The sequence below is a fragment of the Cucurbita pepo genome, chromosome LG07, assembly GCF_002806865.2.
Source record: "Cucurbita pepo subsp. pepo cultivar mu-cu-16 chromosome LG07, ASM280686v2, whole genome shotgun sequence".
NCBI classification, from domain to species: Eukaryota; Viridiplantae; Streptophyta; class Magnoliopsida; order Cucurbitales; family Cucurbitaceae; genus Cucurbita; species Cucurbita pepo.
The window spans coordinates 10,010,108-10,036,809 of record NC_036644.1 but is presented as its reverse complement, the minus strand read 5'-3'; the positions used below and the strand labels follow the sequence as shown (position 1 = coordinate 10,036,809).

General features: G+C 39.5%; 5 protein-coding genes across 6 annotated transcripts in view; 4 read left to right on the top strand and 1 right to left on the bottom strand.

Annotated features, from left to right (window-relative positions):
- The window catches only part of LOC111798029 (large proline-rich protein bag6-B-like), a 7,936-nt gene extending 2,230 nt beyond the window's left edge, over window positions 1–5,706 (top strand). For both annotated transcript variants that reach the window (XM_023680979.1, XM_023680978.1), the window contains exons 4-16: window positions 743–820; window positions 1,123–1,241; window positions 1,329–1,388; window positions 1,491–1,652; window positions 1,846–1,915; window positions 2,013–2,194; window positions 2,420–2,584; window positions 2,663–2,734; window positions 2,823–2,952; window positions 3,038–3,460; window positions 4,333–4,631; window positions 4,706–4,786; window positions 5,148–5,706. In XM_023680979.1, coding sequence (XP_023536747.1) covers window positions 743–820; window positions 1,123–1,241; window positions 1,329–1,388; window positions 1,491–1,652; window positions 1,846–1,915; window positions 2,013–2,194; window positions 2,420–2,584; window positions 2,663–2,734; window positions 2,823–2,952; window positions 3,038–3,460; window positions 4,333–4,631; window positions 4,706–4,786; window positions 5,148–5,156 — 1,850 coding nt within the window. In that variant the 3' untranslated portion in view covers window positions 5,157–5,706. The remainder of the gene's footprint in view (window positions 1–742; window positions 821–1,122; window positions 1,242–1,328; window positions 1,389–1,490; window positions 1,653–1,845; window positions 1,916–2,012; window positions 2,195–2,419; window positions 2,585–2,662; window positions 2,735–2,822; window positions 2,953–3,037; window positions 3,461–4,332; window positions 4,632–4,705; window positions 4,787–5,147) is intronic.
- Window positions 5,707–6,831: 1,125 nt separating this feature from the next.
- On the top strand, window positions 6,832–8,667 carry LOC111798028 (40S ribosomal protein S11-like). The gene is made up of 6 exons (XM_023680977.1): window positions 6,832–6,949; window positions 7,060–7,100; window positions 7,265–7,365; window positions 7,972–8,116; window positions 8,203–8,292; window positions 8,384–8,667. The coding sequence occupies exons 1-6, from the start codon at window positions 6,938–6,940 to the stop codon at window positions 8,469–8,471; spliced, it is 477 nt and encodes a 158-aa protein (XP_023536745.1). The 5' UTR covers window positions 6,832–6,937; the 3' UTR covers window positions 8,472–8,667.
- Window positions 8,668–11,327: 2,660 nt separating this feature from the next.
- On the top strand, window positions 11,328–17,017 carry LOC111798027 (probable protein phosphatase 2C 27). Its single transcript, XM_023680976.1, has 4 exons — window positions 11,328–12,275; window positions 14,087–14,284; window positions 15,962–16,173; window positions 16,245–17,017. The coding sequence occupies exons 1-4, from the start codon at window positions 12,102–12,104 to the stop codon at window positions 16,804–16,806; spliced, it is 1,146 nt and encodes a 381-aa protein (XP_023536744.1). The 5' UTR covers window positions 11,328–12,101; the 3' UTR covers window positions 16,807–17,017.
- A 774-nt stretch (window positions 17,018–17,791) lies between these two features.
- On the bottom strand, window positions 17,792–21,313 carry LOC111798918 (probable E3 ubiquitin-protein ligase RHY1A). Its single transcript, XM_023682268.1, has 3 exons — window positions 20,033–21,313; window positions 19,824–19,939; window positions 17,792–18,110 (listed from the first exon to the last, which is right to left on the bottom strand). Exons 1-3 carry the CDS (start codon window positions 20,201–20,203, stop codon window positions 17,837–17,839), a joined length of 561 nt encoding a protein of 186 aa, XP_023538036.1. The 5' UTR covers window positions 20,204–21,313; the 3' UTR covers window positions 17,792–17,836.
- A 3,232-nt stretch (window positions 21,314–24,545) lies between these two features.
- On the top strand, window positions 24,546–25,031 carry LOC111798189. Its single transcript, XM_023681194.1, has one exon. The coding sequence runs from the start codon at window positions 24,546–24,548 to the stop codon at window positions 25,029–25,031; it is 486 nt and encodes a 161-aa protein (XP_023536962.1).
- The last annotated feature ends 1,671 nt before the right edge of the window (window positions 25,032–26,702 follow it).

The following is a 26,702-nucleotide window of genomic DNA, read 5'->3' as shown; positions in this document are numbered from 1 at the left end:
GGGGGGGGGGGGGGGGTGGATTGTGAGATCTCACATTGGTTGGAGAGGGGAATAAAACATTCCTTAAAAGGGTGTGGAAACCTCTCCCTAGTAGATGCGTTTTAAAATCGTGAGGCTGACGGTGATACGTAACGGTAGATGCGTTTTAAAATCGTGAGGCTGACGGTGATACGTAACGGGCTAAAGTGGACAATATTTGCTAGCGGTGGGCTTGGACTGTTACACATGGTATCAAAGCCAGACATTGGGTGGTGTGCCAACGAGGACGCTGGGCCCTCAAGGGGGGTGGATTGTGAGATCCCACATTGGTTGAAGAGGGGAACGAAGCATTCCTTATAAGGGTGTGGAAACCTCTCCCTAGTAGACGCGTTTTAAAATCGTGAGTCTGACGGCGATACGTAACGGGCTGAAGTGGGCAATATTTGCTAGTAGTGGGTTTGGACTGTTACACATGGTATCAAAGCCAGACACTGGGCAGTGTGCCAGCGAGGACACTGGGCCTCCAAGGGGGGTGAATTGTGAGATCCCACATTGGTTGGAGAGGGGAACGAAGCATTCCTTATAAGGCTGGAAACCTCTCCTTAGTAGATGCGTTTTAAAACCGTGAGGCTGACGGCGATACGTAAAGGGCTCAAACGGACAATATCTGCTAGCGGTGAGCTTGAGCTGTTACAATGTATCTAGTAGTCACTTGTTCTTTCAGTTGGAAATATATCCTTGGGTATTCCTTAATGGGCGCTAGACGTTGAAGATGGTCACACCTTACATTTGGTTGTCAGGCAACCTCTTCCCCTATCAGAGACATTGTCAAATCGTCCAGGTTCAGTCCGCTTTCATGCATTATACTCTTGTATATGTATTTCATTCATTATCAATACTTGTTGCACATCTCTTGAAAGCAAAATGTGCTACTTTCAATTGTTATAAAGGACTGAAGGCAACCTTGAGGCATATATCTAGGCATAACCACATAATTCTTAAGTACACTACTAAACTTGTACCCATTTGCACATTTTTAATGATATTTGCTTCACCGCCTAGATCACTTCAAACTATGCTGCAAACTTACATGTTTATCATTCCTGTATCAACTAAATTTTGATTGCTGAAAGTTGTTTGCAGAGACTGATCCAAATTCAAGTACAAGTCTTGTTCATATCAATCAGGTGGCTCCGGGTGTGGTGATTGAAACCTTTAGTATGCCTGTTCAAGGGGATGGTGCGTCCCCGGAAATCAACAGGGTTAGTCTATGGAGGACGAAGCTCTTTCAGGTCCTTAGTGTAGTATGTTTTAAGTGTGTAATTAAACAATATCTTTTTGCTGCACAGATCGTATCTGCCGTTCTCAGTTCAATCGGACTTTCAACTTCTGGAACGGATGTTGTCAGGGTAAGCTCTCATTTAGAACTCTAGTCTCCTAAATTGTGTTCGTTCGGTGCTGTCGTATGTACAATTCTGTCTTTCTCATCTGATTTGTGATGGATGCTGAAGGAAATTGACCAACAAAGATCTGGAGAACGCGTGATTGCGGCTGGGGTGATAGATTTGAGCCAGCATCAATCTGGTGACAATGGCCCAAGGCCTCTCTCTGATTGGTTTCATGGCACTTCTAGACATCCGTCGATTCCTTCTTTAGGGTCGTTTCCTCCTCCTGTAAGTTGAGATTTTCTTTGTGTATTTCCAAATAGTTAATATATCCGGGATTCTTATGGAATCTATACAAAGCTCTTCGACAATGTTGTTTACCATACTATTCTTGGGTGTTCATTATACTTTATTTCTACCTTCCACGATTTCTGAAATTCATTTGGTTGACACAAATGGTAGTGATTCTTGGTGTTTGCAGGCAATTCCTGATTCTTTGACGACTTTGTCTCACAACCTCAGTAGTATGAGGCGTGATTTCGAAAATATTGGTTAGTTCAGTCCCGTCTGACAAGATCTTGTCATCGTATTGCAAGTCTCCTAATGTGTATAATTAATATTTGATTGTCGCCGAAATGGTGTTGGCAGGCAGGGTCGGACGAAATAATTCTCAAGAAGCTAATACTCATGGGGCTGCTGAGGAAAGCAACTCTAATTCCTCATCTCGGCCGAGCACCGCCCAAGAGAGCTTCCCTACTCCTGCATCGTTGGCTGAAGTCATGCTTTCTACTAGACAGATGCTTATAGAGGAAGTCTCAGCCAGCCTATTCGTGCGTTCTAAGCCATCTCGTGCTCACAATTAGTATGAAACTTTGGGATTATAAAACGAAAAAGTATAATATCTTGGTCTTTACGGTCTGTCAAGCGTTTGCTGATCGGTCCTCCATTTATCAAATATTTCATTAAGGAGCTAGAACGTTTACGAGTTTATAGCTATTTCTTCTTTCGATTAAGGAGATGGTACAATTTAATTTTTTATGCTTATCTGCTGGTAGCAACTTGCAAGGCAACTGGAGAATCACAGGAACGTTACCGATCCTACACTACGGACGAATACCCAGTCTTCTGCATGGAGAAGCGGAGTTCTATTTAATAACCTGGGTGCATATCTTCTCGAACTCGGTCGCACTATGATGACGGTGCGAATGGGCCAAAATCCTGTATGATTTTCTCCTTTTTCTTTAACCATTGCTTCCTTTTGATTTCGATGGTTTCTTAATTTGATGTTCGGCGTGCAGTCTGAAGCTGTTGTGAATGCAGGACCTGCAGTTTTTATTTCGCAAACTGGTCCGAATCCCATAATGGTTCAGGTCTTATTTTCACACCTTACTGGAAAGTTGACTGTTTTTCGGGTTCGAGATTATATTCTCTTCTGCTAATAGTAACTTCTATGAACAGCCTCTTCCCTTTCAACAAAATGCAAGCCTTGGTCCAGTTCCCATGAGAGCCATGCAGCCTAGCTCTGCACTAATTCATGGTCTTGGTTCTGGATTTCTCCCAAGGCGTATCGACATACAAATACGAAGAGGTGACTTTCAAACTTCGCCTTCCTTAACTGTTCTTCCTTTTTTGACTGGTCTAGAGTCGTCGTATTTACTTCTACTTATTCCAAGGTTCATCGACTACGGCACCAAACGGTAATCCGGAGGAACAACGCAGTGGAGCTCAGCAGCGTTCAGGGCAACAACAAGCAGCCAGAGGCTCGAGCGAAAATCCCACCAGTCAAGCAGCCACTAGCGCGAGCGAAGGCCCAAGTATGGAAAGAGAATCCGGAGTGCGAGTGATGCCTATTAGGACCATGGTTGCAGCATTACCCGGGACCTTTAGCCACTTACCTTCAGATTCTTCTGGTAATTCAATTGGGTTGTACTATCCTGTTCTTGGAAGATTGCCTCACCCTGCTTCAGGAAATGCAAGGCCTGAGCTAGGAAGTCGGGCTTCATCAGAGCATCGATCTTCTGACCTCCAGAGCGATCAGCATACAATGCTCGAATCTGTTGCGGTACAGCAAAATGTAGAAGAAGCTGCAAGAGACGGTAATCCTATTAGTATGAGGTGTTGAATAGGTTAATTTATTTAATATCTTGTGAGATCCCACATCGGTTGGGGAGGAGAACAAAACACCATTTATAAGAGTGTGGAAACCTCTCCCTAGCAGACGTATTTTAAATGCTTTAAGGGGAAGCCCAAAAGGGAAAGCCTAAAGAGGACAAAATCTGCTAGCGGTGGATTTGGGCGGTTACAAATGGTATCATAGCTACAAATGGTATCATAGCTAGACACCGGGGGATGTGCCAGCAAGGAGGCTATTTCTCGAAGGGGGATAGACATGAGGAGGTGTGCCAATAAGGATGCTGGGTCCCGAAGGGGGGTGGATTTGGTGAGGGTCCCACATCGATTGGATAAAGGAACGAGTGTCAGCGAGGATGCTGGGCCCTAAAGGGGGTGGATTGTGAGATCCCACATCGGTTGGGGAGGAGAACAAAATATCCTTTATAAGGGTGTGGAAACCTCTCCCTAACCTGGAGGGTAAGCCCAAAAGGAAAAGCCTAAAGAGACAAAATCTGCTAGAGGTGGATTTGGGCCGTTACAAATGGTATCAGAGCCAGACACTGGGCGATGTGCCAGCAAGAAGGCTGTTCCCCGAAGGGGGATAGACACGAGGCGGTGTGCCAGTAAGGACGCTGGGCCTTGAAGGGGGGTGGATTTGTTGGGGGTCCCACACCGATTGGATAAAGGAACGAGTAAAAACCTTGAGGGGAAACTCGAAAGGGAAAGCCTCCAAGAGGACAATATCTGCTAGCGGTGGACTTGGGCCATTACATATATCGAACTGACATGTTTAACAACTTTGTACGCCCATAGCTCTCTCAAGATTATAGTATTGATATCGATATATTTCGTACAGATGGGACCCAAAATAACATGGAATCTGAAGGACATGTTCCAAGCAACGTTGTCCAGTTTCTTCAAACTCTCTTTCCTGGTGGTGAAATCAACATTGAAGACGGTAGTTTCCAGGAAATTAGTGGTTCTGCTGTAAATGTACAAGAATCAGAACCAAGAACTACTGGTGAAGGAATGTTCTTGTCCAACTTTTTTCACCAAATCATGCCGTTCACATCTCGACGACACAACGAATCAAACGTGCCTTCAGAAGAGGCAAATGCTTCCGAGCGTCGAAACATTTCAGATTCGTCTGCACAAGTAAGAACTTCTTCGCTAATTTTTTACGAGCCGGGGTTTTATCTACAAAAGATCTAAATGTGGGTTTGTTGCAGGCTTCATCAAATGGGGATGCTGAGACGTCACGCAGACGAACTGATGGTGAAGCAGGTGCTCCAAGTTCGAAACGTCAAAAGGTACGCTTGCTGTAAAACTTCGTTCCATACGTGCATTTCACCGGATAACATTGTTTTAATCCGACTCTTGGCTTGGTAATATAATACCTGTTATATTCATTAAAAAGAACTTGGGATCGTTCATCTCTTCCTTCAAGATTGAGATGAGTCGATGTTAATGTGAAAACACTTCCTAATGTCGAATTCCAAAAACCACCTAGAGGTTTCCCACTCTTCTTTGATCCGTCTTAGGGGCGAGTGGCAGCCTCACCCCGAGTGGAAGTGCGATGTGTCTGAAAACTCGGGATCATAAACAAATTCGAGTATCATTTTGATCGCCTCTTTCATGATCTTTTATATGTTTTACGTTTCCCTGTTGCAGAAAGATTGAGATTATGGGATCTTTTATCTGAAATGCACCTCCAAACTTCTTGGAACACTACCACGAAGCAGAATCAATAGTGGAAGCACTCTACACCTCCAAACTTCTTGGAACACTATTTCGTTCTCGTTTTTGCTCTTCAACCCCCCGGCCCCGCCTCACGATACCGTGTGACATTCCCTATTTTACCCCTTGCCTCGTCGCCCGCCCCCTCGCCCAGCTTGTGGAACCCAAGTTGGAAAAGAAGTGAAAGAAAGCATTCTTCAAACTATTAGCTGATATGCAGCAGGGTGTGCTCTGCTCCAGTTGAGTTTCATAATGTTTTTCAGTTAAGAGAGCGCCAACATGGATTTTCCCTTTGCATTTTTACCTTTTTTTCAAGTTACAATTATGAAATGGAGAAGAAGTGAAGTAATTGCACAGATGTTTGTATCCCTTTTACATTTTTAGTTTATTATCTATCTTCTTATATGTCAATTGGGAAGCACCAACACGATCGCATCGAAAATATGTAATTTTGTCTTGTTTATCGGTGAAGATGGTTGAGATATTCAATTGATATCGTTGTTATTTGTTAAAGATACTCGGGTGATCAAGTTAGAGGAGAATAACGAGGGGATCTTATTGAAGCACTTTTTAAATAGTTAAGACATATATCTTTGACCAAAATGGAATGCAAGCAAAATACAATAACAACGGTTTATTGCATATAACTATCGGGTAGGAAGAAGTTGACAACTATTCATATCCTTTTATAGTACATTTTGGAGCATTTTAGCCCTTGCAGGTGTAGACACGATTTTGGTGAACGATCATACACCCTTATACTAACTCAATATGGAATGGTAAAGACCTATCTAGGATGAAAGCATGTAAAAGGGGTTTAGTGACGGGTGTGTTGTTACGTCCTGGATAAACAAGATTTGGATATTTGTCATGCGGCCATTGACAACACGCCTTGGACATGCATGACCATGACGTCAACCGACCCGAACAAGCAAGGCTAGGATGTGTAGAGTTGCCAAGTTTGGACCGAACAAGCAAGGCTAGGATGTGTAGAGTTGCCAAGTTTGGTGAGCTTTATAGGATTCACTTCTTCAACGCACTCTAAGGTCATCTCGAATATGTTGAATATAGGTAGAGTAGGCTGAATGAAAATCTTTAAACGATTCAAGTTGAGAACTTTGGATGCCTTTGGGGTGGGTATATGATCGTCGACTGGTATGGGTTAACTACGTAATTTCAATCAAAATTTTGTTGGATGAATTAAATCAATTTAATGCAACTTTCAATTTATATAACCATTATATATATACACCATTTGTTACAATCACACTCTTACGATAGTGGAACAGCTATTGTGCAGCACTTATTCTAACCCAGTAAACAAGTTAGTCGTAAGAAATTCAAACGTCGCAGACAACGTCGGCATATGTTGGGCCTCGAGTCACGTTTGCGAGTAATGTTTTAGAAAACATGAGCGAGTAAATTCATTCGAGAACGATAATTAAAGAACGCAACATTTATATATATATATATATATATATATTTAACTTAAAAAATCATAAACTAATGTTATTTTTTAAAAGAAAAAAAATTATTTAATTCACATTATTTAAAAGTAGGCCCATTTTCATGTATAGGCCCAATATTGCTAATAAGCCCATTTTATTGTCCCGTCTGCTCTATAACTCTCTGAAGCAGGTTTAGGGTTTCTTCCAGTAATCGAAGTCTCCTCCTTCGGCCGCCTGAGCAAACCAGAACTCGTGCTCTCTTCAGAAGTTCTAATCATGGCGGAACAGGTTTCCATTCAATCGACGGCTTTCACTTCTTTTTTCAGTTCAAACCTTCTTTGTTTCCGTTTTATTGTCTTCAGCGTTCTGTATCTGAACTCTTCGTTCTTTTTCTGCAGACCGAGAAGGCGTTTTTGAAACAACCCAAAGTTTTTCTCTGGTAAACGAATTGATTTACTTTTCTCTGTTTGATTTACTATGGCATATGTTCGAGTTCTTATTTTTTATTGTTTGCTGTAATCCTGATTTTATTTCTGTTTTTCGGATTAGTTTTTGTGATTCTCTTTACTGATTTAGTTATTGTTCTGTTTCGATACAAAATAGCTCCAAAAAGATTGGGAAGGGAAAGCGACCTGGAAAGGGCGGGAACCGTTTCTACAAGAGTATTGGATTAGGATTCAAGACGCCTAGGGAAGCCATTGAAGGTTCTGTCTTCTTAAACTCCGATTGCTTTGTTTGTTGGTTTGGTAATATGAATGTGTTTATTCTTTTAACTTTCGAATTCGCTCAAGCATTAAACGTTGGTAGCTCAACGTACTGTTTATTCTGAACTGGTTGTCTTCCTCTATAGAATTTTCACTTTGTGGTTTTATCACTGATAACAAACAATGTGCTGTGATCATGTTAATCTGGGTTGAGATTCATTGGTACCTTCGTTTCCAATAATCAGTAATGCTGTAGAATGGGTGGTTGTTTCTGATTAAGAACGTATTGTAAAAACTTTATTAGCTGTAATGTTGATGATACTATAACCTTCTAGTCATAGAATGGGCGGTTGTTTCTGCATTAATACAATGATACCTATTGGATAAATGGATGAAAAAAAGAATGTTTAATCCTTAAAGCATCATCAATTATACTATGTACCTTATGTGTTTTTAGTACGGTCCGATATTTAGGCGTTTCTTGCTCACATGTTCTCTGAATTGTTGCTGGAAATAAGGATTATCGAGTGAAAAGGTGAACGTCTTAGGAATGAAGCACTTTGCTTCGCAACGCTGTTTACTTACAATTCTGTTGTGTTCAAGCAGGAACGTACATTGATAAGAAATGCCCCTTCACTGGAACTGTCTCTATTAGGGGCCGCATTTTAGCTGGAACTTGCCATAGTGCTAAGATGGTCAGAACCATTATTGTCAGGAGGAACTACCTACATTATGTCAAGAAGTATCAGAGGTACTTCCCCGATCCCCCTCCCACCACTTCACCACCCGATTTTTCTCTTCATGATTTTGATGTATTTTGTTTCTTGTCTCCCTCAGGTATGAGAAAAGGCACTCCAACATTCCTGCCCATATTTCTCCTTGCTTTCGTGTGAAGGAGGGAGATCATGTTATTATTGGCCAATGCAGGTACATCTAGATATGCTAAATTATTCCCATTGATCCTCGTGATATGATAAATTCTTCCCATTGAGTCTCACATTTATCCTTTGAATTTCAGGCCATTGTCGAAGACAGTGAGGTTCAATGTGTTGAAGGTTATTCCTGCAGGATCCTCAACTGGGAAGAAAGCGTTTGCTGGAATTTAAATTATGTAGGCTTCTGCTTTTGATACAAAAACAGCATGAAAGAACTATTTAGAGTTGTTGTAGGCCATATTTGATTCAAGAGGGTTTTGAAGACTTGGCAGTCTGGATTTTGATATCAATATGGACTGTTTTATTCTGTTCTTTTTGTTTTCATGTCCCGTCTTATTTCTAGTAAATTTCGGGTTTTGAAGTACCATATTCTCCTGGTTGTCAGATCATATTAACAAACTTGTTCTAGCAGGTTTTTGGTCGAACTCTAGTCTTGTTTTTCCATGTCGACGTATTGCGAAATGCTGATCTTGCTTTTGCATTGTTCCTTAGACACCAAATTTCTTGAGTCAATAAGGACGGCAATCACAGGGATTAATGTTCAAGTAATATGTTGAGATCCTCCACTTTCTTCTGGGTCTCTTTTGCTTTTCCTCAGGGAAAGTTGGCTTAGATGTGCAACAAAATAACGAGGCATCTGTTTCTTCTGAGGTTGCATTGGTCTATAAAAAGACGTGCTGACTGATTGGACTCCAAGGTAAGGCTGGAATCCTTATTTATAATCACTTCAAGCTTTGTTTTTGTGGCCCAATTATGTTGCTTGTTGTTATGGATAGAGATTCTTGTTTGTTATTATCAATGCCTTTCCAAACATCTCAATCTCTTTCCCAAGGCTTAGTCTTGCTGCCTATTTATCCCTTTCCATCTCATTGCTACATTTTTGTTGCCTCTTCATATATCCAATTGCCATTAGATTAGAACATAGGTTTCGTAGGTGTTCGAGAAGAAAGATTATTCTATTCAGGTCGATCCCTTCTCATCTCATTGCTATAATTTTGTTGCCTCTTGATACATCTGATTGCCACTAGATGAGAACATAGTTTTTCGTAGGTGTTCGGGAAGAAAAATTATTCTATTCAGGTCGATCCCTTTCCATCTCATTGCTATAATTTTGTTGCCTCTTGATACATCCGGTTGCCATTAGATTAGAACATAGTTTTTCGTAGGCGTTCGGGAAGAAAGATTATTCTATTCAGGTCGATCCTGCTACAATTTTGTTGCCTCTTGATACATTCAATTGCCACTAGATTAGGACATAGTTCCTTTCCATCTCATAGCTACAATTTTGTTGCCTCTTGATACATCCAACTGCCATTAGATTAGAACATGGTTTTTTGTAGGCGTTCGGGAAGGAAGATATTATTCTTTTCACGTCGAAGTGATGAAATGACATGATTTGGTTTCTTGTCGATCTTGACGTGAAGGGGTGAAAATGACTTTTATTTTAGCAAATTCTAAACGAAGATCGAGATTGAAATCGGAACGAAAAATCGAAAGATTAAATTTGTAGGCCATGTCGTATCGTATAAGAAGAAAATAGATTAATTTACCCAACTCGAACTCTTCTTACTCAACTATTAGGTAAAGATATAATTTTGAAATTATTGCAAAAATAAACTCTGAATATTGTATCTGATTTATAGGTTATTTTTTTTAAAAAAAATTGCATTTATTAAATTTTTAATCTAAATGTATAAACTTTTAATATTGTATCTGATTCATAGGCCATTTGCAATAAATTTATGCATTTATTAAATTGAAATGCATTCATTAATGAAAGTTTATTTATTTATTTATTTTAATTAGGTCATTTTCATTCCACATCTCTTTTTGTCACAATTATTGCTATTTAATTATAACCCACCGACTTAATTAGTAATTTTAAATAAATATGTTATTAATTAATATTAATGGGAACTTTTTTTGGTAAATATACAAGTTGTAATTTGTCATATTTAGTGGTTTTTGTCACTTTTTTTGGGAAATTAAAATAAATAAATAAAAACAAAAAGAAAAAAAATAAAATTGAGGTTAGTGATTGTGTTGCGTGGCCCTATTTGGCAAAATTCAGTGTGAACAGAATCAAAATTTTATTATTTTCTTTATTTTAAGAATATTTCTCCTTTCAATTAATCATTACTAACAATAATAATAATATATTTTTAAAAAAAATATCTACTTTCATTTTATCAAATATAAATAAGTATTTATTAGTCACTAAATTTTAAAAAATTTATATCAGATATTTTTATTTCGTTAATATAATTAATATGATACGTGAACAAACCAAAAGGTTGAAAATACGCTCTGACCATAATTCAACTAATTAATATATATATTATTTATTAAAATATTAGATATTTGAATCTTCACTCATAAATATTTTCGAACCCGAGCGATAAAAATATAATAAATTTTAAAGAATAAAGTTGATGGGTTGTGGAAATAATAATATTATTTGAATTTATGAATGGAAAAAGAAAAAGAATGTGTGAATTAGGTTCCTTTCTAAGTCCTCATGTCATGTAAAGGTAGCTATCACCATAGATGCCTATTTCTAGGGATGCAATACCTACCATTCATCTCTGTGCTTTGTAGAGAGAGAAAGAAGAGGAGAGAGAAAGAAGAGAGAGAAAGAGGAGAGAGAGAGAGAGAGGGTTGATCAATGTTCTTGCCAACTAATGATTCAAGGAATGTGAAACATGCAGCTCAAATAATAAATTTAATGACTCCCCATTTTTAAAAACTTCACAAGTCAAGATCATATATATATTTTAACTTGATGTGAGTCAAAAATTAACTATAGGGTTGAGTTAAAATATATGTGATCATGAGGCTGAGATTAATCTGTTAGACGAACACGACTCTCCATAATGGTATGATATTGTCCACTTTGAGCATGAGCTCTCATGGCTTTGTTTTGGTCTTCCCCAAAAGGCCTCGTACCAATGGTGAGAGTATTCTTTGATTATAAACTCATGATCATTCCCTAAATTAGGAGAGATGTGCCTTTCATCATCCAACATAATCAACATCTATGACTCTAAGGAGAGACATGGTCGAACCATCTCCAGGTCTACAAAGGACCAAACAAGCCATTAGGTCGACTGGGTTGATCAAAGTTGATTTAACTAAATTCTGGATCAATCTAATCAGAACATAACCAAAGAGAAATTCATGAACCTCGTTGACGAGAATGAACAAAGAAAAAAGTCAGAATTGGCCTCGAAACCAACAAGATTTTCGTTCCATATCAGAATACTGAAGTGTACGTTACAGACTCGAACTATATTTCAGTGCATGCAACCGATACTTACTTTCTTTCACCTTACGTTTCTCTCCGACTTACTTTTAAGATATTATAATCTCTACCGGAACTTTTTCATCATCATCCTTATCAGACTCCAATGGCCAAACTTTATGTCTTTAAATTAAAAGGGGAAGAAGGTAAGTTTCTTGAAAAGTTAAGAAATTTAAATTGAATTTACAAACATTGAACATTTCCCAATTTAAAGGAAATTTGGAAATTAAAAACAATTCGTCTCTGTTTTGTTGTTTAATTCTGTTTCTCACTGTTTTTCATGCTGAAATCAGGGTTTTCCCTTTCAATTTCTCTTAACCCATTAGACATATTCTCAGAATCTTCTTCTCCCTCCATCATTTTCCTCTCATTCTCTCTCTCTTCCCTCTCTTTCTCTCTCTAGCTTTGTGCTTTCTCTGTTTCTTTGGATACCCACCTACTGCAAGTTGAACCCGAGCCACCCAACTCCTCACAGCTTTTTCTTTTGGTATTTTATCGTCATGTGTGTGACGGATTCCGAGCCGGTTGGGGCTGAGAGGGCGCCTTCTGGGAGTACTAATAGCAAGCCATGGCGCATGCATTGTGAATTTTTGGAGACCCAGATGGGGAATCCTGATCAGGAGCTTGATCTTGGTGGAACTAGCGACCTAACCCGTTCTGGGAATTCTTTTCCTGTATGAATCTTGCTTCCTTTATACTCATTTCTATGATTTTGAGGGATATTTTGTTAGATTCGTACTGGGTTTTCCCCCTTTTTTGTTGGGTATTTGGTGAAATTTTGTGATGAACTTGTTTTGTTGTTCTTCTTTTGTGGATTTCTGTGATGGGGTTCCTTGGATTTCACTGAATGTAGCTGATAATTCATGTGTTTTGCTATGAATCTGGTTGGATTTCACTGTATGGTGTTCTTCACTGATTTGAGCTCTGTTCTCTGTTTATGTTGGTTTGATCTGATGGGTTCTTCTCTGTTTCAATTCCAAATTTGTTTGAGAACATGAAAGTATGGTTCACTGTAATTGATTTGAAAGTTCTATGATTCAGGAACAGCTACTTTTTGTCGTTAATGTGGTTGTTAAAAGATGCTGTTACTTTAGTCCTTTTATGTTGTAATTGAGGTTCCATTGTCGAGTTTCTAAAGTTTTTGAGCATGAATTTCTTGTTTCTGTAGCTTGTACAATTCCTACTTTAGTTTATGGTCCCTTGGTATGGACGAAAGGAGAGGATAAGGGAGAAAAACCAATGAGGACTGCTGTTGTGAGATCCCATGTTGGTTGGAGAGGAGAACGAAGCATTCTTTATGAGGGTGTAGAAATCTTTTCGTAGTAGACGGGTTTTGAAACGTTGAGGGGATGTCGGGAAGGGAAAGCCCAAAAAGGATAATATTTGGTAGTGGTGGGCTTGGGCTGTTATAAATGGTATTAGAGCCTGACACTGGGCGGTGTGCTAGCGAGGACACTGGCCCCCAAGCGGGTGGATTGTGAGATCCCACGTAGGTTGGAGAGGAGAACGAAACATTCATTATAAGGGTGTGGAAACCTTCCCCTAGCAGACACGTTTTGAAATCTTGAAGGGAAGCCTGGAAGGGAAAGTTAAAAAAAAAAAGGACAATATCTACTAGCGGTGGGCTTGAACTGTTATAAATGGTATCAGAGTCAAACACCTGGCGATGTACCAGCGAGGACGCTGGCCCCCAAGGGGGGTGGGATTGTAAGATCCCACATCGGTTAGAAAGGAGAACGAAGCATTACTTATGAGGGTGTGGAAACCTTTCTCTAGCAGACGTGTTCTAAAACCTTGAGAGAAACATTCCTTACAAGGGTGTAGAAACCTTTCTCTAGTAGACGCGTTTTAAAACCTTGTGGAAGCCTGAAAGGGAAAGCTGAGAAAGGACAATATCTGCTAACGGTGGGCTTGGGCTGTCATAAATGGTATCAGAGCCAGACACCGGACGGTGTGCCAATGAGGACGTTGGCCCCCGTGGGGTGGATTGTGAGATCCCACATAGGTTAGAGAGGAGAACAAAACATTCCTACGCATTTTAAAACCTTGAGGGGAAACCCGAAAGGGAAAGTCCAAAAAGGACAATATTTGCTAGCGGTGGGCTTGAGCTGTTATAGTTGTATTTATGAATTCTACTTAATATGATCTTTTGTTGAACGATATAGTTGAATTTTTTTGCCTAAGTACACATCTCTGTAACCTTGACTTGGTTCACTTGTCCCTAAAAGCATCTTGTTCGTTGATATGAATCCGAACTGACAAAACTTCCCTGAATTTGAATACTCGTGTAGCTGAATCGATATGATAAACCTATAGATATTCCTAGTATCACGTCTATTGAAGCGTCTAGATGGGGTCCCTTCGGTTCTCTATTAGTCGTTAATGCCGCTCCTTGAATAGCGCCATTGTTCAAACTTTGTAGATGCAGAAAGTGGCAACGAACCCATCTAACTTGTTGATTGTTCGTTTCTCTTGATTCATGTAGCTCGAGAGCATTTCCGAGGACGCTGCAGTGGTAGACAGGAAAGAGAGCCCATCGACTTTTGTTCCTGCGCTTAGATCGGGAGAATGGTCTGATATCGGAAAGCGTCCGTATATGGAGGACACTCATGTATGCATTCAGGACATGGCTAAGAAGTTCGGGTGTAGTTTCGTCAACGAGGAAGCGGTCTCCTTCTATGGTGTAAGTTCATAAAACTAATGTTATTTTGACTTGGAATCTTCGTATGCAAAACGAATACGACCCCGACAGAGAATGAGAACATTAGAACATTAGTATGTTCTATAAACTTATCCAAATTTTACTTACATACTAGTTTTACCAATTATAGTCATTGACCTTCTATAACTATCTATTTAGGGTATATAGCTTTACTAAATATGTTTGAGAAAGGAACAAAAAGGGACTGAGTGTCTACAAGAGAGGACACTGGGTCTCGAAGAGAAGTGGACTCTGAAATCTCATATCGGTTGGAGAGGGGAACTGGATTGTGAGATCCCACGTTGGGTCCTGAAGGGGAGTGGACTGTGAACTGGGTCCCAAAGGGGAGTGGACTGTGAAATCCGGGAACTGGATTGTGAGATCCCACGCTGGGTCCTGAAGGGGAGTGGACTGTGAACTGGGTCCCGAAGGGGAGTGAACTGTGAAATCCCATATCGGTTGGAGAGGGGAACTGGATTGTGAGATCTCACACTAGGTCTTGAGGGGAGTGGACTATGAAATCCCATATCGGTTGGAGAGTGGAGCTAGATTGTGAGATCCCACGTTGGGTCCTGAAGGGGAGTGGACTAGAGTGGAGCTAGATTGTGAGATCCCACGTTGGGTCCTGAAGGGGAGTGGACTGTGAACTGGGTCCCGAAGGGGAGTGAACTGTGAAATCCCATATCGGTTGGAGAGGGGAACTGGATTGTGAGATCTCACACTAGGTCTTGAGGGGAGTGGACTATGAAATCTCATATCGGTTGGAGAGGGGAGCTAGATTGTGAGATCCCACGTTGGGTCCTGAAGGGGAATGGACTGTGAACTGGGTCCCGAAGGGGAGTGAACTGGGAAATCCCATATTGATTGGAGAGGGGAACTGGATTGTGAGATCTCACGTTGGGTCCTGAAGGGGAGTGGACTGTGAGCTGGGTCCCGAGAGGGAGTGGACTATGAAATCCCATATCGGTTGGAGAGGGGAACTGGATTGTGAGATCCCACGCTGGGTCCTAAAGGGGAGTGGACTGTGAACTGGGTCCCGAAGGGGAGTGAATTGTGAAGTCCCACATCGGTTGGAGAGAGGAACTGGATTGTGAGATCCCACATCGGTTGGAGAGGGGAACAGGTGTAGAAACCTAATTGATTGTGAGATCCCACCTCGGTTTTCAAAGTGAAAGTCAAAGAGGACAATATCTGTCAGCAGGTGGGCTAAAGCCTGAAAGGGAAAGAGAAAGCGAAAGAGGACCAATGTCTATCTGTCAGCGGTGGGCTTAGGCTGTTACATGACTAATAACCCAACAACCAACCTATAGTGGTAGCCAAATTGAGGACGAGGTAATGCGTTTCGATTGGTAGTGAGTAAGCCCTTGGTCTGTTTGACATATGCAAATTGCACAAGTGGGGAAACATTGGCTTAACGGGTTTGATAGTCGGGTAAGGGGAGGCCTGAGATTTTACATGGACGTTGCAAACCCCGTTCCGCTCCTGTAATCGGAATCAACCAAGCTCTCGGGTTTGTTCATAGAGCTAGTTTTTGTTGCTCGTCTCGAGCCATATATAAAAACAAGTACATTTGGTTCGACGTAGTTTTATCACTCTGTTGGATTAGATCTAGCCATGAGGATAGCAACTTCTGATCTTTAGCTTATCATGAACAAATAGGTATTCGATGGTCACGGAGGAAAAGGCGCTGCACAATTCGTTCGTGACCACTTACCAAGAGTCATCATCGAAGATTCCGACTTTCCTTCAGCGCTTGAAAAAGTGGTCACGAGGTCGTTTATGGAGACCGATGCAGCTTTCGCTAGATCTTGCACTCTCGAAACATCTCTATCTTCAGGCACAACTGCACTGACTGCAATGATATTCGGAAGGTACTCGTTTTCACTTTCGTTTACACCGATTTCGATCTTCTCGTTTTAACAATCGTCATCATTTCAAACAGATCTTTACTTGTAGCAAACGCTGGCGATTGCCGAGCAGTGTTATCAAGACAAGGATGTGCAATAGAAATGTCTAAAGACCACAGACCATGCTGCACAAAAGAACGTAAGAGAATCGAGGCGTTAGGCGGATTCATCGACGACGATTACCTAAACGGACTACTTGGGGTCACTCGTGCGTTAGGAGACTGGCATCTTGAAGGAATGAAGGAAATGAGCGAGAGAGGTGGACCGTTAAGCGCCGAACCCGAACTTAAACTAATAACATTGACGAAGGAGGAGGAGTTTTTGATCATAGGGAGTGACGGAATATGGGACGTGTTCACGAGTCAAAACGCTATCGACTTTGCTCGTCGGAGGCTCCTAGAACACAACGACGTGAAGCTTTGCTGCAAGGAAATAGTAGAAGAAGCCATAAAGAGAGGAGCCACGGACAACTTAACAGTGGTGTTGGTTAGCTTTCATTTGGAGCCACCTGAGCCTGTGGTGTTTCAGAGGCCAAGATTTAGACGAAGCATTTCAGCTGAAGGGCTTCAGAACCTGAAATTTCTGCTAGAGGGATAGAATTGAAGAGGATTCTTTGTTGGTAATCGGCCAAGGTTCGATACTAAACCAATGTATTTTGAGCTCTTTTTTCCTGTGGAATTTTATATGCAATAGAAAGGGAATTAGAAGCTTGAACACAAAATATTTGGAATTGTATAATTATACTTCCTTTTTATTTCATTCTCTTTGCTTGATAATAATGCAAAATTTATCCCGAATTCGAGGGAAATATATCGTGTTTATTGTCTCTATTTTGTTTAGTTTATGGTATATTCTCGAGCTTTTGACTTTGACTTCTGTCGGAATCTATTAAACCTATTGTTAGGAATCACGACTTCTCGAGCTCTCATGGCTTTGCTTCTCATACCAATAGAAAGTACACTATAGAGCCTCCCTTGAGGCCTGTGGAGCCCTCGAACATTGTTCGACACTTGAGTCACTTTGGATTATACTTTCGAGGCTCACAACTTCCTTGTTCGACATTTGAGAATTCTATTGACATGGCTAAGTTAAGAGCACGACTTTGATACCATGTTAGGAATCACGACTCTCCAGAATGGTATGATATTGTCCAGTTTGAGCATAAGCTTTCGTGACTTTGCTTTGGGCTTCCCCAAAAAATTCGTACCAATGGAGATGTATTCTTTACTCGTTAACCCATATTCCTAAATTAACCAATCTGGGACTCCGTCCCAACAATCCTCAACACCTATCGTAACATCAGATAAATGGAGAAAAAGTATGTTTTAGTCGGACCCACAACCGAAAGTTGTGAAAAACACCTACGAATTCCAATCTGCTCGTTTCAATTCTCTCCGCTAGCAAATAGTGTCCACTTTGACCCGTTACGTATTGTCGTCAGCCTCACAGGTTTTCACGCTTTTATAAAAGATGTTTTGTTCGTTCATCAACCGACTTATTTTGTGGTGTAATAGTGATATTTAATGATCTCCAATTTGTATTTTGGATAATAAAATGAATTGAATTGTGGAAAGCTGAATCATCTGAATCAAACCAAACTGATTTTATTCCAATAATTTCTGGTTTGTTATTGAGCGAGAATAGGGTACCTACAACAAGGACAATGGGCATTAGCTTGGAGCCAAGGGACCAAACAGGTGGAGTGGAACTTGTGAGCGCATGGAAGATGGACCAGTGGCTCGACCGCTCTGAACCTTTCGAGACAAACAGTGCACTCTTCCTGTTCGGAGGCTTTCCATTTCATTAGCTTCCCCCAACTGAACCTCTTCTTCGTTGTTGTTTCTTCCTTTCCCTTCGCTTTCTCCTTCTTCAACCCTACTTCTTCACTACTACTCTTCTTCCTATAATTCAAAAATAAATAAAATAATAGATTTTAACGTTCGTCTTAGAGTAGTTTGAACCTGATTTAAAAGTTTTGAATTAGTTCTATTGTGATAATTTAGTAGAGCCTTCAAGTAGCTAATTCGTTAGTTGTCGGGATTAAATTATAGGGTCGAGTAAAAATAAACCTAAGTGAATTAGGTTTTTAAGTGGCTATCAGATATAGTTTAGGGACGATTTGTAAGGTTTAATCAAATTAGAGACTAAATTGAAACTTTTAAAATTTCAGGGACCAAATTAAAATTAAGCTGAAATTACATCTATTTTCTCTTTTGATAAAATATATATAATCAATTGAACTATGCTCAAATTCTTTTCTTTTATATTTATTTCGACGGTTTTTTTCTTTTATTTTTATTATTAAATTTATATTTCTTTCTTCTTCTAGGTCAAGTGTTTGGTTTTTGCTATAAATTTAGATTTAAGTTCAATTTAATGAAAATTAATACAATGATTTAATTAGTTTTTTTTTCTAACCCTAAAGTTTTAATAATTAAAACAAAATATTTGACCAATTAATCCCTAAACTTTGGTACTTGTTGCAATCTAATTCCTTCAACTTTGTTTCGTGTCGTAATTATACCCTTAAACTTTTAATTTAATTAATTATTTCATGGGTTAGCACGAAAACCCCAATTTATACACTTAACAAAGTTGAAGGACCTAATTGCTACCCGCTCCAATGTTCGATAATTATTTTTACAAATTTCCTTATTAAAGTTTATAGTTTTTATTTTCTTTACTTTCAAGTTTACTTCATTTTAGTTCAAATATGATTAAAATATTTTTAAAATTAGTAAGTTAAAGTTAATTTTTTAAATAAGAATAATAACAATTATATGCTTAAAAGACCAAATGATTTAGGCTCCAAGGATAATTAATGTAAACTATATATATATATATATATATATATATATATATTAATTATCAAATAATTAAACTATATAAACTAAAATTAGAAATTCAACCGCCTAACCCCACAACTAGGGGATATTATCTTGTTTAGGCTTTACTAGTCATATCTCCTACCCGATAATTATATGCAGTAAGTAGTTGTTTGATGGCAGTTGACTTGCAATTGTGTAGTACTCACTTTCCAGCATCAAGTGAGTTAAGTCTATTCGTTCTTGCGTCGCCTATGGTCAAGCGACGTATGCTCAAGCCTTTGGCCTCGGTTCAAGAAGAAAGTTTTAGAAAATAGGGACAGAGAGATTTCGAAAGTAATATTTGAAAAATTGAAACTGGTGTTATACATGGGAATGTAAGCAAAAAGTAGCACTCACTTTCCACCAATAAGTGAGTTAAGTCTATCCATTCTTGCGTCGCCTGTGGTCAAGCGACGTATGCTCGAGACTTTGGCCTCAATTCAAGAAGAAAGTTTTAGAAAATCAGGGCATAGAGATTTCGAAAGTAATATTTAAAAAATTGAAATTGGTGTTAGATAGAAATGTAAGCAAAAGGCAACAACAACGACTTACTGCATATCACTATTAGTGTGAAAGGTTTCCACACCCTTGTAAGAGTGTTTCGTTCTCCTCTCCAATCGACATGGGATATCATACTAAAAAAATCAACTAAAATAATATTTTAATTACTATTATATATATATATATATATAAATAAAAAGATGAAACAAAATTATGAAGAAATAAGGTGGTTCATGAAGAAATTACCTTGAATTCTCAGGTTTTCTGTGCGTTCTCAACCTCTCATCCAACCGTTCCTTAGCTTCTCTTGCAGCTTGCCCAAGCTTCTCGTTCTGGTAAGCGTGATTCGAAGAGCACCGTTGCTTATACAATTGAAATCATTCATCAAGATTTTCCTGGGAAACAAACGGAAAATTCGAAGGATGTGATGGAATTTTCTAGATTTGTTTTGATACCTGTGAAGAAGATGAAGTGAGGTGGAAATCACGGTTGCTTGTATACAAACAGAAGGAGGACCTTCTTGTGGATCCTAATTTCGCCGCCGTGGACGCCGAGTCCGATGACGTTATGCTCTGGTGGAACCGCCGCCGTCTTGCGCATTCAACTCCAGGCAACATTCCAGCCATGGATCGACGAGTTTATTTAGATGAAATAAATTCGAAGATGATTTTGAGCAGATTTTGATTCAAAATTTGAAGAAGTTGCAAGTTTCAGCAGATTAATGAGAGCATAATTGCAGATAAACAATGGAGTTCATCAGATGAAGAAAAACAGAGAGAAGATAACTTGTAAAATCCTCGAACACTAGCTGATTTCAACTCGGAATCAATGGAGTTCATCACATGATGAAGAACAGAGAGAGGATAACTTATAAAATCCCCGAACACTATTTGATTTCAACTCAGAATCAATGGAGTTCATCAGATGAAGAAGAACAGAGAGAAGACAACTTGTAAAATCCGCGAACACGCACTGATTTTAACTCAGAATCAATGGAGTTCATCAGATGAAGAAGAACAGAGAGAAGACAACTTGTAAAATCCGCTAACACGCACTGATTTTAACTCAGAATCAATGGAGTTCATCAGATGAAGAAGAACAGAGAGAAGACAACTTGTAAAATCCGCGAACATGCACTGATTTTAACTCAGAATCAATGGAGATCATCAGATGAATAAGAACAGAGAAAACATAACTTATAAATCCCTGAACACTCACTGATTTCAACACAGAATCAATGGAGTTTCTCAGTTTCAGCCAATGAATCAGAACCATACAGTTGCTGAAAAGCCAGAACGACAAAGAACAGAGAAAAACTCGCCAAATCCAGAAAAAATTCAACTCAAAATCAATGAAGTTTCTCAGTTTAATCAAAATGAACCAAAATCCAGATGCGCTGAAAAAGAACAATTCCAATCGAAATCTCTCATTTCCAGCAAATCAAACAACAAATCCAGAAACAGAAACACGAAGAACAAAATGAAACGAACTGGAAAGATCGATCGAAGATGGGGAAATTGGATCAGAATGAATTAAAATCATGATAAAGAACGAAGGCCAACGAAGCATGGAAATGATGAAGGTAATGGACAAAAACGGGTCCCCGCCATTGAAGGTGAGCGTAAAACGTACAATAATAACAACACGATTTTCTCAATCATTCCTCTCTCTCTCTCTCTCTCTCTCATGAAAGTAGTGAGAGAAAACAAGGAAGAGGAAGAAGGGAAGAAATTTCCTACAAAATTACAGACTAAAAGATAAAGCATAGTGGATCTGTGTGTATCTTCTTTTAAGAAAAAGTTAATATTAATTCAATTTTAGTTCGATAGGTTAAATGAGCATATCTCCTATGTGTACGGTGAACGGTTACAAATTGTATTAGAGTCGGTGGTATGTCAATGAGGACGTTGGCCCTAAAGACGATCGATTGTGAGATCCTACGTCTATTGGAGAGGGTAACGTAAAAACCTCTTTCTAATAGACGCGTTTTAAAATTATGAGCCCAATTGCCCTTTTAGGTCAAAGTAGAACTCGAACATAAGCTACTCATTAGTAGCCACTAGCAGATATTGTCCTCTTTGGGCTTCCCAGGCCCACCACTAGCAGATATTGTCCTCTTTGGGCTTCCCAGGCCCACCACTAGCAGATATTGTCCTCTTTGGGCTTCCCAGGCCCACCACTAGCAGATATTATCCTCTTTGGGCTTCACAGGCCCACCACTAGCAGATATTATCCTCTTTGGGCTTCCCAGGCCCACCACTAGCAGATATTATCCTCTTTGGGCTTCCCAGGCCCACCACTAGCAGATATTATCCTCTTTGGGCTTCCCAGGCCCACCACTAGCAGATATTATCCTCTTTGGGCTTCCCAGGCCCACCACTAGCAGATATTATCCTCTTTGGGCTTCCCAGGCCCACCACTAGCAGATATTATCCTCTTTGGGCTTCCCAGGCCCACCACTAGCAGATATTATCCTCTTTGGGCTTCCCAGGCCCACCACTAGCAGATATTATCCTCTTTGGGCTTCCCAGGCCCACCACTAGCAGATATTATCCTCTTTGGGCTTCCCAGGCCCACCACTAGCAGATATTATCCTCTTTGGGCTTCCCAGGCCCACCACTAGCAGATATTATCCTCTTTGGGCTTCCCAGGCCCACCACTAGCAGATATTATCCTCTTTGGGCTTCCCAGGCCTACCACTAGCAGATATTGTCTTCTTTGGGCTTGCACGTGGGCTTTTCCTTTCGGGCTTCCCCTCAAGATTTTAAAACGTGTATGAGGCGAAGGTTTCCACACCCTTATAAATGGTGGTTTGTTCTCCTCCCCAACCAATGTGGGACATCACAATCCACCACCCTTCGGGGCCTAGCGTCCTCGCTGGCACTCTTTCCTTCCTCCAATCGATGTGGGATCGCCTCCAAATCCACCCCCTTTGGGGCTAAGCGTCCTTACTGGTACACCGCCTCTTGTCTACCCCCCCCTTCGGAGAACAATGAGAAGGCTGGCACATCGTTCGATGTCTGGCTTTGATATCATTTGTAACGCCCCAGATCCACCGCTAGCAAATATTGTCTTCTTTGGGCTTTTCCTTTCGGGCTTCCCCTCAAGGCTTTAAAACCATCATCCGGTGTCTAGCTTTGATACCATTTGTAACGGCCCAGATCCACCGCTAGCAGATATTGTCCTATTTGGGCTTTCCCTTTGGGGCTCCCTCTCAAGGCTTTAAAACGCGTTTAGGGGAAGGTTTCCACACCCTTCTAAATGGTGGTTTGTTCTCCGCCTCAACCAACGTGGGACATCTCGGGCTTCCCCTCAAGGGTTTAAAACATGTCTGCTAGAGAAAGTTTCACACCCTTATAAATGGGATATCACATTACTATTATTATTTACGAATTTGTAAAATAAAAAACATTTATTATTATTTTTTAATTATTTGTGTGGTTGTGGGCTTTGTCGCGTTAAAGCTGGGCCCAACAACAGTTGAAGGAATTTGTTATTTTCGTAGTTCGGTTGTTGTACGAGGTTCATTGGTGACATTTCTACTCTTGTCGTTTTCTGGTTCATAGGATCGATCGATCAATCTCTAAGATGTCTTCGGTTGAATCTTTACACTTAACCACGGTAAACACTTCACACATTTGTTCTAAAAAATTGAACGGAATTGTGTAACTCGTGACGTGAATAATGGGTCGGGTTGACTTTTTTAGTTGTGTCAATTTAAAAAATAGGGTTCACAACCCAAGTCGATAAATGTTTGATATTTGAGTTTTATGAAATTTTAGTTATTAGTGTAATATGTATCGTGGATAAATATTTTTTTTTTAAATAATTAAAAAAATGAACAACCCGACAGCCTAACTAAAAATAGAGGGTTGAGTTGGGTTGGTTTGTGAACCCTATCTAGGTCCTTGTTCAGGTTACCAACCCAACAAAACTAAAATTTCATGTCGATTCAGAAAAATGTTTAATACATCTCAATTGAACCTAAGTACACTTCTAGCACTGCTACTGGTGTCCCACATTGGTTGGGGAGGAGAACAAACCACTATTTAGAAGGGTGTGGAAACTTTTCTCTAATAGACCCGTTGTAAAGCCTTGAGGGGAAGCCCGAAAGAGAAAGCTCAAAGAGGACAATATCTGCTAGCGGTGGATCTGGGTCGTTACAAATGGTATCAGAGCCAGACATCAGACGATGTGTCAACCTTCTCACTGTTCCCTGAAGGGGGGTAGACACGAGGCGGTGTGCCAATAAGGATGCTGCTGGCCCCAAAGGAGGGTGGATTTGGGGCGGTCCCACATCGATTGGATGAAGGAAAGAGTACCAGCGTCTAGTCATCGGACGATGTGCCAGCCTTCTCGCTGTTCCCCGAAGAGGGGTAGACACGAGGCGGTGTGTCAGTAAGGATGCTGGGCCCCAAAGAGAAGTGGATTTGGGGGCGATCCCACATCGATTGGAAGAAGGAAAGAGTGCCAGCGAGAACGCTGGGCCCCGAAGGGGGGTGGATTGTGATGTTGCACATTGATTGAGGAGAGACCCGAAAGAGAAAGCCCAAATAGGACAATAATTACTAGCTGTGGATCTGGGTTACAGCTAATTCAACACAGTGATCTTTAATTAAAATGCAAATTTAAGTTTATATTTAAATTCTAATTTTGATTAATAAAGAAAATTAGAAAAATCCCATCAAAATTAGGTAAACGAAGAATTATAACCGTACAAAGAAGAAAAGGCAACGACTCAAAAGGCACAATTTTAACCGTGAGAGGTAGAATTACAAGGATGCCCTTTTAAGTTTCATTATTGGTTCTTTACAAATACATATTCGGGGGCTTTTTCGTAGTTTCACGCTCCACCTACGGGGTATATATAAACGCTCAAACCACTCATTTTTCTTCCAGCACCATCATTATTATTCGATTTTCTCAGATTTCTCTTGCAGCGTTTTTCAGTTACCATTATTCTCTCCAATGGACGATTCGAACGAGCATAAAGAAAATGCCTCACCGTCGTCTCTGAAGGCGAAAATCAAATCTTCTCTGTGTTTGTCCTGCTGCCTTCGTAGGCACCGGAACGGCCACCACCACCTTCAACGCCACCAACACCAACGGCGGATGTCGTTTTCCTCTGATGGAGATGTGCCTAGTCCGCTCACGAGGTGTTCCTCTGCCAAGGATAAATCCAGATCTCGCGAGAGTCCTGAGTCTAAGGCCGATTGGCGTCCGCATTTCATTTCGCGACTTGGCCGCCATTCTCGTCGTCACTCTTCTGCTTCCGTCGATTTTCACTACGATGCGCTTAGTTATGCGCTTAATTTTGATGAAGGATACGATGAAGGACATGTTGATGATGCGTTTCCGCTCAGAAATTTCTCCTCTAGGTTACCGGCTTCTCCGCCGAAATCAGCGCCGTCTTCCTCGGAAACGTCGAGGGAGATGACCACGGCGTATAGCTAAATTTCTAATTGATTTATTATTGGAGGCGTTTTGAGGCTTAATTCGCGGCCGATTGTAAAAATTCTTGCAACGGTACGGTGTGGTTATACTTATGAACGACAAGGTTCCCTGGAGCGGAAGCGATTGAATGCCAAAGGTAAATTTCCCCCAATTTTCGGTGTATAAATCGTCTGGAAATGCGTTTTGGTTTTGCATAACTTTTTATTCATCAAACAACTTATATGTATGCCATTGCCTGTGTTTATATAGCATATTCTAATTTTTCAACATAATTTTCATATTGTTCTTGTCTATATATATATATGAAAATTGTTCTTGTTTGAAGACTCTTTTGTTTCGTTAAGATTTCTTTAAAATTACTTGCTACTATAAAATTTTTAGAATTATGATTGATGTTCAAACAGTTTTCCATTGTTTGAAGACGCTTTTGCCGATCTTACACAAATTTGTTTTATTTCTTAAGGAAATGAGTTCGCATTTTCTATTTCTACAGTAGGAAATTCATAAATAGTAACTTGAAGAATGGTTGAATTTTATTCAGTAAATGAAGAAATATTACTTCAATAATGAGTCGATCTTACTAAATAAATTATTGATTCACAACAAATAAGATATCACATCAATTAGTATTGATAATTAGTAATCTCTTAAATCATTAACTTGATGCGACTTGGGACTGGCGTGGTGTGTTTATGGCTATTATTATTTCACATGTATGATCAATTATGACTCTTTTTCAATAATTATTAAAAATATGTATTTGATATTTAATATACTTTTAAAACTGAATCCAGGCCTATTTAAGAATCTTCTTTTTATTTTTATATTTTTAAAACCCAAATAATTTTTTTATTTTTAATTGAATTTATAATTGTTTTTTTTTTTTCTATTTGATTTTAAGCTTTTAAAACAATTTTCAAAATATTTATTTTAGTTATAAAACTTTTTTTTTAAATACTATTTTTATATAGGTTTTTATCTTTCCCTTTTTTATATAAAATATATTTTTAACTTTGTACCGTCTTACGAAAATAATCTAAATTTTTAGTTTTAATAATACTCTTAAAGTTTAAAAATATATTTATTATTATTATATAAATGAAAATAGTTGATAACTCAAAAGTCGGTTACAATTAGTAATTAAGCAAAAACTGTTTATGCATAACTCCATCAAATAGAAAAGAAAAAAAAAAAGAACTTATTACTATTTTTTGAAAGGACACTCTTTGGGTGTGTTTAGGCTAAGTTGGATGAAAGTCTAATTTAGAAAATGAGTATGAAAGTCTCGTACTAGGGGTTTATAATAAAAAAAAATACTATCTTCATTGGTGCTCATTGGTAAGGTTCCAGATCGGCTAATTTAGAGAATGATCATGAGTTTATAATCATGAGGCCTTTTGGAGGAGAAGCTCAAAGCAAAGCCACGAGAGCTTATACTCAAAGTGGACAATATCATATCATTGTGGCGAGTCATGTTGATCTAACATGGTATCAGAGCCCATCTAACATGGTATCAAAGTCATGTCCTAAACTTAGCCATGTCAATACATGGTCAATACATGTTAGTATCAGAGTCTCAATACATGGTCAATACATGTTAGTATCAGAGTCTCAATACATGGTCAATACATGTTAGTATCAGAGTCTCAATACATGGTCAATACATGTTAG